General features: G+C 40.0%; 1 protein-coding gene across 1 annotated transcript in view; it reads right to left on the reverse strand.

Moving 5' to 3' along the window:
- Fras1 (Fraser extracellular matrix complex subunit 1) overlaps positions 1 to 13,818 on the reverse strand; it is a 245,647-nt gene that overhangs the window by 106,878 nt on the left and 124,951 nt on the right. The window contains exon 29 of the mRNA XM_051198572.1: positions 6,308 to 6,461. Within this exon, the coding sequence (XP_051054529.1) occupies positions 6,308 to 6,461 (154 nt within the window). The remainder of the gene's footprint in view (positions 1 to 6,307; positions 6,462 to 13,818) is intronic.

Raw genomic sequence — 13,818 nt, forward strand, 5'->3', positions numbered from 1 at the left:
TTTTCAGGATGGATGTGATATATACGATCTATAAATGATCATGTGCTTAGATTTCAGTCTCATTTGCAAATACTAAATTTTGTTTTGAAATCCACATTTGAAATACTTCTGGCCTTGTTGGACACAAACTTCAGAAGCACTTAGAGAGAAGGCTGGTTACTTCCACTGACACTTTTATGTGTCCCTGTGAATGATGTTACCCTCTCCCTTACAGATAAATGTCTTTAGTCTTAGAGAAGTTGTGAGTCCTGCTGGAGGTCAGTAGATAAGCAGGGGTTTGAATTGGAAGTTCATATTCGTGACCATGCTCTGTTACCAATCCTTTCTGTTTGCTGTGCATGTGTCAGTATTTGACTCAGCATTCTCTCCCCTTTCATTTGATATGGTTTATGTGAAATGCAGCAAGGAAATCTAAGTCCAAACACTACCCACCTGTTTCTAATGCTTCCCCCTCACCTGCAGCTACTGTCATCTTCAGGCGAGATCACAAATACAGAATCTGCCCTAGAGTGAAGACCGCACAGAAAAGTGGATGTCCTTCTGAAAGCTGGCTTGTTCTGCATCTAACAATAAGCTTCCAAAAGCTACTCTGTCATTTTGATAGTAGAAGGGACAGCAGTGTGTGTGTGTGTGTGTGTGTGTGTGTGTGTGTGTGTGTGTGTGTGTGTGTAAGAAAGAGAGAGGGATGAGAAAGAGACAAGAAGGGAGAACACAGAGAGGGACAGAGAATCTGTTTTTCTATTTTTAAAATGTTTTGTAGGCGGATGCCTAATCTTAATACACTAGACATATTGGATAACTGATAGCACATTTTTTCATAACTGGTACATATTTTTATTACTCCAGAGAAACCCATCTTCTACCTCAAAGCAAACACCATTCTAATATTTATGTGCACTAAATTCAAGTTAAAGATGAGCAAAACATACTGGATGATAGTGAAAGGCTAAAATAGGAGAAAAACATCACCCCCTCTTTCACACAGAACCGTATGAGGGGATAGATTCACTCTAATTCTGTGTTACTGTTTGCTGCTAAATAAACAACTCTGTCACGAATCTCTCTTGGTGACAATTCACATCATAAGGTGTTGTGAGCAGACATGGCTTCTTGGGATCAGGCCTGTTTGCAAGTATCAGTACAGTTGTGAAATACTCTGAGAGTTAATTGCCACAAGGAAAACAAACAGAGCAGGACAGGGAACCTCACAGCTGATTTCCTGGCTGCTCTGCTTTATAGCAGAGAAGCCACACAGAATTTTCCTAACAATGTCTAAGGGAATAAATACATATTCAACTAAAAAGAAATCACTTCCTCATGACACAGCTTTACAGGTAGGATGTTAACTAGCTCCACCAAATTAAATGTAATAGTCTCTGAGTATCTGTTAGGTACAACCTACTACAACAGGCCTTTAAGTGTACAGGTCCCACCCATAATCCACATGCAGTTTCTATTGCTAATGCTGTAGATCAGCACTGTTAGCCACCAGGGGAACCTCTGCAGGTGAGTGATGTGAGTGGACTGGGAAGACTGAATCGGGTAACTGGACTACAGATGGTCCATAGGACTTGAAAATACTGTTAAGGAGGCCAGACTTTATTCTACTCAAAGTTACAACAATAGTCAACATTTATAGACAGCTTAACCAATGAGGAGGTTTACATGAAATCTACTGTTGAGATCGAGACCTGAACTAAGGCAACAGAGAAACAATTTGCAAATAAAGAAGCAGGCAGTGGGAAGGTAAACAATGCAGGCTGCCAATCACAGCTCTGGAGGCAAGAGGATGGAGATAAGAGACCATCTGGTGGACAGGGTTGTAGTGAGATATCCACAAATGTTACAGCTAGTCCCCTTGAAAATTTGTTTTGTCCATGGAGTCATCATTATCCCATTTGAACAGAAAGTAATCTTAAGAATGATGCCCCTTTTCCCTACTGTTAACATTAAGGAATAATATTCGTCTGCATAGAGTTGGTTTTAGTTGCTTAGGATTGGGTATGGAAGGTGATGTTCAGACTTGCGTTATCTCTTTTAGATAAGTATACAGTATGGTTGGGGAGGGTATTGTTAGGATGGGGTATAGGTAGATCAGCATAGCTTCTTTTGAATTATCTTAGTAATTATTAGTTATATACAACTTACATTGTTATAGATTCTTTTATATTGTAACTTATGTAAAATTAAGTTTATATTCTTTTCTTGGATAATTTGTATGTTATATTTTGTCACACTGTGTAAGATTTTCTTTTCTGTTTATGCACAGATATCTTTATCATAGTCTATGTATGTATACCTTTACATATGTTCAAGATATTTTGTATAATGATACAATTTAAGATTTTTTTTTTATCATGTTACACTATATAGTTCTACCTCTGGTCAAGACATTTCAAGTCTTCCTCTGTTTTAGAGATTTATACACACACACACACACGTAGTTATATTGCTAAAATCATTGCCCTTGCTAAATTATTTTGGTAAGTTTCAGCCATTTGTACAGCTATGTTCCTCAGTATTACAGATTATAATCACCCATGTTTCTTATGCCTATAAGATTAGTCAGACATAGATGTTTGATCTTCAAACACTTCACAGATCTGCAGAACATGGCATTTAAATGTTTTAATATTAGTACTCCATTGATATGAGACACTATTGCTCATGACAGCACTGGGCTACTCCCAAAAGTATGGTGGGCACTGATGCCATTCCTGGAGTACATCCTCTCCTCAGTTAATGGCCTCTCAGGCTATTCCCGAGAGCATACTGGGCACTGATGTCACTCCTTCTAGAGTCCATCCTCTCCTTGGCTAATGGCTTCTTGGGCAAAGAACTGCTCCCACATCAACCAATGACTTTGGACATGCTGTCCTACTGTGTGCTTGCAGGAGACAGATACAGAAGACTGCTGAAGCTTGCCAAGTCAGGGTAAGACAGCCTTTCCACCTCCCTCCTTCTGTAGTGGTCTGTCAGATACTACAGACCTTAGCCAAAACTGGTTGCCCTGAAGTTGCTGTGAGACTTTAGGTGACTGTCCAGGTAGCCTGCTGTTTCTGTCTTCACTGTAGTTTGGGAAAGTTGCTCGCCCATACTTCCTGCCTACTCTACTATTGTTATCCTCCTTCTCAGGTCTTTGATGAGGTTGAAGATTAGACTGTCACAATTATTGTTCTCTCTTCCTAAATAGAAATATTAGGTACTAGACTTAAACTTTCCAGCTTAGGACACCTCTATAGTGTTACCCTAGGACTAGATATGTAGTTCTTGTCCTTTGTTCTTCTTATCTCACTGGCAGTAGGTATGTATGGTCTTAATTTTCCCTTTCCTAGAGCATACTTGATATTTACTGTCTTTCTATATATTTTTGCATCAAGCCCGCCTCCACCTGTTGCACTGACCACGCCCATTGGGGCATGAGGACAGGTATTGTCATGACCTGGGGGGGGGGACTAGGTCTGGGGTCCTGGGCCCCAGCTCACTCTCTTACTTCCTGGTCAGAGATAGAGAACATCTGGAGGCATCCTTGGAACTGTAACCTGGGGTGGTTATCTGTTTCTGGTGTAAGTGATTTCTCCCTGAATAAACATCCATTAGCCTATATTGTGTCCCATAATCTTATTCCCCATGCAACACGGTAAGCATGGTACAGAAGGACAGGTCAGGTGTGTTGAGGACAGAGAGTTCGCCAGTAGGAACACTGATGAGGGTCGCTTTGGGAACAATAACTTAAGAAGACAAGGGGGAATCCTGCCACACTCATGAAGAGGGGAAAGCTAATACTGTGTGCAGTGTCCAACCACTGCTTTCACACGGTAGTAACAAAAAATGGAAGACACATTTCCAATGCAAAAGTCTATGCTTGAAAACCTGTAGTCACTTCTGTCTGGGATTTATTAGATACTTAAGTTTATATTTAATGCAGAATTTTAAAGATAAAAATTAATGTTATTAGAGTTAAAATCTCATTTGAATATCCATGAATTATGTTGGGATTGAGGGCATTTTTATTATACTTTCTTATATTATAATAAATAATTTAGAATTACAGTGATTTTAGAATAAGTGATCCTTTCTTTCAAATGATGCCCAAGGTCCTTTGATAGACTACTAGGCTGCTTTCAGCTCTACAAAAGCACTAAGGTTACATGTTAAATGTTAAATGTCAAATGGTTAAAACATTTGAAAATAATGTTGAGTCTGGAAGTGGTTGAATTTAGGCTTTTTAAAATTTGCTTTGTTTGTTTGGTTGTCCCTGCCTCACTTTGTATAATCAAGTTATCTTGAATCTTAAACTAGTGGCACTCCTCCTGCTTCAGGTTTGCAAGTGCTGGAATGACAAGTGTAACCAACCATCATGTCTGGCTTAACTGAAGCCCTTTTACACTCATACTGTATAAGGGATTTGTGCTCAGTTCCATTCCAAAAACAATTGTCTACAAAAAACCACATTGAAGGTTCTAAAGTGATGTGGGAGCACATGGTAGCCAGAAGCCACTCGGTGAGGGCCACAGGTGCATCTCACAGGGACAGCAGGGGGTGGGGTGGGGTGCAGATGGGAATGGGACATAAATAGACTTGTGTTCTGTGGGTGTCTAGCTCTCAGCACATTTTTCACTCTTGAATGGTTCTCTAGGGTGACATGGCTTGATTACTACTAGCAGGGAGAAAGAGACATGCAGAGATTGGCTTTGTGAGAAGTTAATTAAGAGAGTTATGCAGAAAAGGGGTCCTGATAAAGCATTTCTCAAGCTGAAATGGCAAACTTTCATCTGCTTAAAAACCATTTAATTCAGTGTTGTTTCTGTTTAATATTCAATGGAATACTGGGCTGTTTCTATGGAATCTGGGGGTTTAATTTCTGGTTTTTAATAATCATAATGAAGTTAGGGGATTTAATATATTACAAGAGTCAGAGGCATTTAGAGATGAAAAGGGCTTAGAAGCCACCTAGTTCAAATTTAGCAGGGCAAGTACACTGGGAATAGGACATTTATTAATTGTAGATAGGAGAAGAATAACAGTAGTAGGGAAATTTGGCAGTTATCACCTTAATCAAGTTATTAAAGTTAATGTTACCACAATAAAACAGCAATATCATGTATCCCCAAAACAATACATCAAAAGAAGAAAAAGCAAACCCTAACCCTGAAATGAGAAACTACCCAAGTAAAGCAATAGTTCACAACTATATGCACAGTTCTCTTCAAAAATATTAGTCAAGGGCTGGGGAGGTGGCTTGCTGCTCAAGCATGAAGACCCAAGTTCAAATCCCAACATCATGTAAACAAGCTAGGCACAGTCTTGTGGTTATCTGTAACCCCAGCACTGCAGGAGTGGAGGTAGTTAGATCTTTGAGGCTTGCTGGCTGCCATCCTAGCCAAAAACTGTGAGTACCAGGTTAGAGAGCATGTGATGGGGCTGGCACAGGACACTGTCCCCTCGCCTCCGTGTAAGTGCAAAGATTGCTTGTGTTTCCAGCACTTTGGTACATCACTTCATTCTTTGGGAGTCACTTATGAGTAATATCTCAGCATAACTCTTGCTAAACTGCACTTCTAGTCGACATCAACAGGGATACCTTAGATTATCACATGAATTATTTTTCTTGGAAAAGTAATAATGGTTATTATTGAAGAATAGTTCTGTGCTATTTCTTTTAACACTTATTAAGAGCATGGGCTGGTATTATGGCTCAGTGGGTGAAAGAGCTTGCTACTGAATCTGATAGTCTGACAACTGAAGTTTGACCCTGGGATGCACATGGCAGAAAGAGAGATCAAACTCCCATAAGTTGTCCTCTAACAGCATGGTAGGTATGCATGGGCACATATGTGCTCTCATGGACACAGATGCGCTCTTGCATGCACACACTAAATAAATGGAATACATTTTAAAAATAAAAACTAGAGAGTCTATAGATGGGTCTGAGAGGATAAAAGTAGCATTTGTGAGCCTGGTCCGTGAAATTCACACAACACATGGTGGATAGGTGGTTATCAGAAAGCTGCCACACCCTAATGTCATGTGAAAATAAAATTACATAAAACAAGTTACTATCTTAGGTATTATATACAATGCACTGATGAGGTACTCACAAGGGGAGTGTTACAGCTATCATGATCACTTGATAGTCACAAGGGTAGACAGAGTGACAGCTATCACGATCACTCTGTCCCTCAGTGAGGCGTGTGAAGGCTGAGAAAGCTCAGATTATCTGAGTCACAACCTTGTTGCATGGAACAGCGCAACACCAAGACCTAACCTCTGATGCAAAATGAAACTACATCAAAGAGACCATTACCAAACCGGGGGTGGTCATGCGTGATCTTGTAGATGATGTCCTCGGCGTGGACACCTGGAGCTTGAGCCTGCAAGATTCGATTGGTGATCTTCAGCATCCCGCCTTCTGGAACCCACACCATAGAGTTAGTCACAAGCTGCAGGGCTCCATCATTCTGGAATGAAAGTAAAGGACAGCAATGGATCCATGCATATTCAGAAAAATGGCTGCTCAAAAATGCAAGTCATAGGGGTGGATTGTTGCTAGAGAGTATCAAACAAGGAAGAGAATCCCAGTGCAGTTACACCGTGGGCCACATGTAGACTCTGTGTGGCTGTGTTCATATGCCTGTACATACTTAAATGTGCTCATATTCTGTCTTTGCTTCTCATGTATCTTCAATAAGTGACTCCCATCATTCAGGACACTAAAGCCTCTCCATTTCTTTATTTGTCTTCCTGCCTGTCTTTTGGTCCTCATCCACTGCATATGATTTATGAGTGATTATGTAAGCACATACTCTATGTCAGCTCCTTCTCTAGAGTGAAGTATCTAGAAATATCCCAACTGCAGGGCATGTAGCCTTGTGGAGGAGACAGGAAGAATGACATGCTTCACAATGGTATACTATAAGAAACTTGAGGAGGGAGTGTCAGGAAGAGAGGAAGGAGGTCTCAGGAAAACTTTCCAAAGAAAGTACCAAAAGCACTAGCTTTCTGAGAAGAAAAGTGATGCAACAGACTCTAGGCACAGGAACTAGTTTATTAAGAAGAGTCAAAGATGGAGACAATATGCCATGCACATAACAAAATGCCCAAATGCTTGCCACCAGTAGAACTCAGGTACCTAGGAAAAGTGGGATCAAAGGCGACAGCATCCTAAGGAAGACTAGGAGAAGTAAGATCAGCTATGCTGCAGTCTTGCTTTAACTTCCAGACATGGGGAAGGAAACAAGAACATTTAGAAAAGTCAATGGGATAAACACAATAATAAGATGATCGGTCTGTGTTAGAAAGATGGAGTCCAAGGCCAAGAAACTGCAGTGACTAACACTGGATGAGTCATAGAAAACATTTGACACAAAATTCGTGCAAAGGCTCAGGGAAAAGAAGATGGAGGCTTGCAAGGGGGTAATGCAAAGGGAAGAAGAGTAAAATTCCACTAAAGAGGTCCGCAGGCCACAGGACTGATGGGAAGTGAGGCTGCAATAGCTGGGAGCATCCTGTTTAACACCCCAGGGAGGGCAACTGTTGCACTTATCGAAGCCAACGCCATCACAGTGCTCTGCCAGCCCTGATTTACTGGTGTGCACCTTCTTTCTAAGCCTAACAACTGACATTTTCCCAAGAATAAGATGAGCGAGGCTGCCTGTGCTCTATTCACAGTTTTTTTTACATACTTCGAAAACCAGAGAGCCCAGTATTTTTTAAACTGGGTAGTTTGGAAGGCATGGCTTTCAAAATTACTGTTTCTTTCAAATACATCACTAAACAACAGAGCAAACACCCTCTCAGGGTGGTACTTCTCAGAAGAGGAGGTGTGATTGTTCTGCAGTTACTTGACGCTTGCATAGTTTACCCCAAGAAGGTAGTCAAGGCTACTTCTACCACCCCCACACCCCCCCCCCAAAATGGAGTCAAATGGTATCTAGGAGAACAGGAAAAGAGTCCTTCCTAATTTGGTTGATGTTCAGTGGCAAAATTTCAAAGAACTTTCCCCTCTAAATATGGCTACAGAATATTTACAGGAAAGTGAAAAATGTATCTAAAATACTATTTATGTGACAAAATTCTGAGACTGCAACAGTTTCAGATATTATGATACACTTGGGCCTGGGGCTTCTAATTGCTAGATATCTTTCTAATAGAAGCAGCTTAGTCAACTTTGACTTTGGTTGTAGAGATCAATTATGCACCAATATCCATATTAGTGGACTAATCAGGCAGTGTAGCTTTCATATTCCAAGCCAGTAAGTACTGTGACCTCGGCACACATGCCACAGACAGCTCTCTGTTGTGTCTTGATCTCCATCACACTTAATCATTGCAATTCTCTCTGCCTCCTGGGAACACTGCGACCATTTAGGGGATAGTGTAGCTTGCAAGTCAATGTTCAGAACAGTGTGCTCTTCTAGTAGCACCTGGAAACCAATGTATTAGGATGTTAAAAAGACAAAAACACAACAACAACAAAACACAACAACAAGAAAAACCAAAAATCTCAGGTCCTATACTACATCTGCTGAATAAGACTGAATATTCCCTTTTCAAATGGCCTAGAAGACATGTAGGCATGCCAATTCATGAGAAGTACAGCCCAGGTCAGATTGCAATATTCGGGATGTCTCTCCATTTTTCAATCATTCATTTCAGAAGTTAAGAAGAGACAAACAATTACAAGGAATAAGACATAATTCTTGACCTCAGGTCCCAGTCTTCAAGCTCCCACAGAAACTCTAATTTTAACAACTACCCACAAAAGAGAGTACTTTGACAGGAATCCTGGAGTCCAACCAAGAGGTTCCAGTACCTTGATGGAATAGAATAGATGAGTTGAAGAAGAGAAGGAAAACTTATTTTGCCCATATCATCTTTCTCCAAGACAAAATATTTTATTGCTTGGAAAGAGACTATCTATCTAACTTCTCCCACAGCAGAAACACGAGAATCCTCTGCTTCATGATAGAGTGCCTACAGTCCAAATCTTGAACGAGCTAAACATTCTGGGATTTCTAGGAGCAGGGAAAGGAAGTGGGGTTTTCAATAATAAATTTGTGGAGCTCAACAAACAGCAGAAAGCCATAGTAACCAGCTCATAAAACTCATCAAGATCCAGGTCCATGGACCTGGCAAAACATTCTAATTGTGGTGTCCCTGTTAAATTTAAATGGTAATGATCCCCATTGATGAAACTGTTTGGGAAGGATCAGAAGGTATGGCCTTATTGAAGAAGGTCTATTACTGGGGGCTGGATCTGAGGTTTCAAAAGCCCATGCCATTCTCAAAAAGCTCTCTCTGCCTTGTGTTTGTGGACAGGATGTAAGCTCTTGACAACTGCTCCAACGCTATACTTGCTTGCTGCCTGTCCTGTTCCTCACCATGATGGCTGCTTTAGTCACTGTTCTGTTGCTGTAAAGAGACACCAGGACCAAGGCCATACTTTAAAAAGGAAACATTTAACTGGGGCTGGCTTACAGTTTCAGAGGTTTCAGAGGTTATTGTCACAGTAGGAGAAGGCATGGTGTTGGAGAAGTTCATCCTGAGAGCTACTTCCTGGTCCATAGGTGTGTGTGTGTGTGTGTGTGTGTGTGTGTGTGTGTGTGTGTGTGTGTGTGTGTGTGTGTGGTGGGGGTGGGGGTGGGGGGCGGGGGTTGAACCTACTGTGAGCATTTGAAATCTCAAAGTCCACTCCTAGTGACACTCTTCCTTCAATAAAGCCAGACCTCGGACTCCTTTAAACAGTATCATTGTTATTCTAACTACCACAATGGTATGGATTTACACTCTGAAACCCTTTCCTCTGTAAGTTTTCTTGGTCACAGGATCGCATCATAGCAATAGAAAAGTAACTAAGACACACCCCCAGCTAGACAATAAGCACTGGCAGGACTCCACACAGCCCCTTTCACAGCAGTTCTATGTCTCGTAGACAGTGCACATGAGACTCAGACAGAACACAGCCAATAGGTAGCCAATGGGTAGCCTTGAACACATTGGGGCACTGTCATAGGGAGAATGGAGGCTTTCAGCACAAAGCTTGGCTCTATAGTTTTGAGAGAAGACCTAAAACTCTCAAACTTCCCCATAAAGAGCGATCAAAAGAAATAAAACTGGCATGTGCAGAATCATTTTTAAAGAATTCTAAAACCTGTAGCTGCAACTGAGTGTCAAGTCTTTTTCTCAGGAAGCCAAACAGAAAAGACTAGAGGTAACTGCTTGTTCGAATGCAATCAGCAATGCACAATTTCAAGGAACACAGGAAAGATAATTAAAGAAGCACAATATCACTAAAAGGAGAAAATCAAGCTATAAGGCCTGGCTCTAAAGAAATGGAGGTCTATGAACTGCACTGACAAAGAATGCAAACCAATACTATCAAAGAAGCACACGTAACAGGTGGACACAGACAGCAAACTAAACACAATGAAATCAGCGGAGTAATATGCAAACAATGAAAGCCTACCAAAGCCAACAACCATTACAAAAATTAGCAGGAGCTAAATAATACAATGTATGAAATTAAATACTCAAGAGAGCTTCAACAGAAAACCCTATTGAAAGATACAAAAGAATCTGTGAGCTGTAAACAGGTCATTTGGAACCATTCAGTCTGAGGAATAGAAAGAAGAAAAAGCAAAGGTGTAAGGAACAAAGCCTTGTGTACAGAAAGAATGATCTGAGGTGGGAAATGCTCACCCAAGTCACTGACATTCAGAGACTCAAAGCAAATTGAACCTGAACAAGTATTCCCTTGCTGATCAAGTTTTCACAATTAACAGAAACCCCACATGATGACCACTGCATTACACAGCACAGACTTTGTATGTATGGAATAATACAACTAAACAATGAAAGATAAAACAGCAACCCAAGAATAAGTCACTTCCAAAGCTGTCACTCATAAATGAAAGAAAACTTTCTGAACAAACCAAAGCTAGTATTGTTGACCACAGCTTGGCCTGTCTGACCAGAAATGCTGGAGTTCTTCAAATGCTCATGAAAGGGTGTTAAATAGCAACATAAAACTCACCTACAGAGCCAAGTACAGATTGTTCCTAAAGGTTCCTAAAGGTCTAAATCCATGGACTCAATCAATAGCAGGTTGGAAGCACTCATGAAAAATGTGGTCTCTTATATACCACTATTCCCTGTAGAATACTTGACATGTGAATGTGTGCAAGCATACACACACACACACACACACACACACACTGCTTGCAATGACTGGAATAAGATTTTAAAATAAGGGTCAAGGCCTCTAAGTCCCCCAGTCACCAAATCACAAAGGAAAATGGGATATTATTCAGCCATTAATTATATAAAGGAGGGAACCCTGTAACTATGACAACGTGGAGGGATTTAGAAGACATTCAGCTAAAAGAAATAAGGTGGACACAGGAAGAAGACAAAAGCTGTGCAATCTCACTTACATGTGAAATCTAAAACAGTCAGATTCACAAGGAAAGCAGAATGGGAACAGACAGGGGCAAGAAACATGGAAAATGGAAGTTAATGGTCAACTGGTGTGAAGCTTCAGTTCAACAAACCAAGTCATTTCTGAAAATCTACACAGTGCAGCCCATGGTTACAGATGTTGCATTGATTGCTTAGTGTTGCTAAGATCTAATGATAAGCTAGAGATCCACAAAAGACCTTGGGAAGTGATGATGTCTGACTCTGAAGTGGTGGTGGCTTCTCTGTTCACAGCTCCAAATTTGTCACATTATAAATATTAAATACAGGGTCTTTCATTTTCATTCATTATTTTGAAAAAGAAGTACTAACCTTCCCATTCATTTTTATCATGCTGTTTTTTATTGTTTTCTTTTAGGAAATGAACTGGGAATATTCAATAAGAGATGAATGGAAAACTGCATATTGTCTTTTCTATCGCTAATATCTAGAAAAGCCAAATCACTGTAATTTCCCCCTTATTGTTGACATTTGGAATTTACTTTTCTCCTTATAGCTTTTATCCATTAAGTATCCCCAACCACACAATAAATTAGTTATTTTACTAGTTGAACAATCCTGCCCTCTGATGTTTTATGTATCCCTCAGAGTACATTAGCAGGCAATGAAATTCCAATGAGTAAAATTGAGGACATGGTTAAAAGAGTGCTTTAAATTAAATAGTTCTTCTAATTCATTTCATAGAACAATAGGCATAAAAATGCTGGTAATAAAATTTAGCCATTACATGTTATATTATGAATAAAAACATTAATGTTGTGAACCATAGTAAAAGCAGAAGCCTCCATCCTTTAAAACAAAATACATGCCCCCCAAAATGAAACTTAAGTCATAAATAATAGAACTTTAGCTCAAATGACACCATAGCCCAATTCTGGGCCCAAATATTCCAGATCAAAGTTTTCAAAACTCTACTGTTTAGTAAATGGCTAGCTGGATAGTCTTTTTTTTTTCTTCTTCTTCTTCTTCTTCTTCTTCTTCTTGATTTATTCTGTAAGAATACACCTTCCTTGTAAAATAATAAATTAAATTAAAAAAAAATGCTTTGACCCAAAAATTTAAGTTGAAGGACAAGTTACTGGGGAAAATGATTTCTATTTTTGTTTCCACAGAAAATGAAAAGATGTGGATTCCTTCCAGACTAATGTGGTTTGATCACGCCAGACCGCCTGAAACAGAGTACAAGGTGATCCTACATTCAAAACAGCTGGACAAAGCAGCTTTACAGACTACAGCCAGGATTTCTGAATCTTCTTCAAATCCCCCAAGACAGCGCCCCTTACCAGCAGGAAGTAGTTTGGAAAAACAACGCTCAAATTTCCAAATATTGTGTATAAATGTTTGTTTTCATTTAATTGGACTTTGTTATATAAAATAAAATAAATTAATAAAAAAATACACCTTCCTTTTCACAGACTCATTTATATCATAGATTTAACATTGTGATGGTGCTAGACATTATTGACTCAAGGGAAGAAATGAGGTGTAGAAGGCACGAGACGAGTGAGTAAGCAGAAGCTAACTGGCATGGCTTTTTGTGTCGCCAAGGGCTCAGATGCTCACTCTGTCAAGTCAGGCGCATACAGCCTTTGCTTGGTGTAGAATCCAGTATTTAAGTCAGTCAAATTTTCTCAGTGTGTGTCTTATGAGACAATGGCATGAACAAGCAAAACAGCTCCTCCCACAAAAAGGAAAACAGATATTCCGAAGGGATTTGGACATGCTTACTTGTATATTAAACATTTTTTTACACTACTGACATTTAAAATTCACATGAATAATTGTATTAACTGTGTCCCTATAACAGTACCAGTAAGAAACATGAGTGAAGTTGAAGGAAATACAATAGGGCATTTTCAGCTGCACACAGGTAACGCCACACCAGAAAGGACTCTCAAAGACAGGCTTCTACCTAGGTCTAACTAAAACATTTGGGGAATTTTTAACATTAAAGCATTAGCCAGCTGCAGAAAAGAGCTATTCAAACAAGAAAGGAGGTCAGCAAGGTTATCAAACTGGTTGCCAATGTGGAGAGAAGGCAAGGGTCCCAGAGGTATGTAATTAATGGAAAAGTAGGTAATCCCTTGAAAACCCAGCAGAAGAGTCATCTACCACAGAGCTGAATCCACAATGTAGTCCTTACAAGATATGGAATTTTCTCCTAAGCATCTATCTCTAGTCGGCTTGTGGCTGAAGAGCTACCTAATTAACCCAATTAACAAAAACTTGGTCAGAACATTCTTTATTACTTTTGAATCTCCACCTCCCCCTTTTTACCTCCTGCCCCAGTAAATCATGTTTCGACATAATTCCTGACTCTATTTTCCCCACAGTAGCTCA

Source organism: Phodopus roborovskii, unplaced genomic scaffold (assembly GCF_943737965.1).
Source record: "Phodopus roborovskii unplaced genomic scaffold, PHOROB, whole genome shotgun sequence".
Classification (NCBI taxonomy): Eukaryota; Metazoa; Chordata; class Mammalia; order Rodentia; family Cricetidae; genus Phodopus; species Phodopus roborovskii.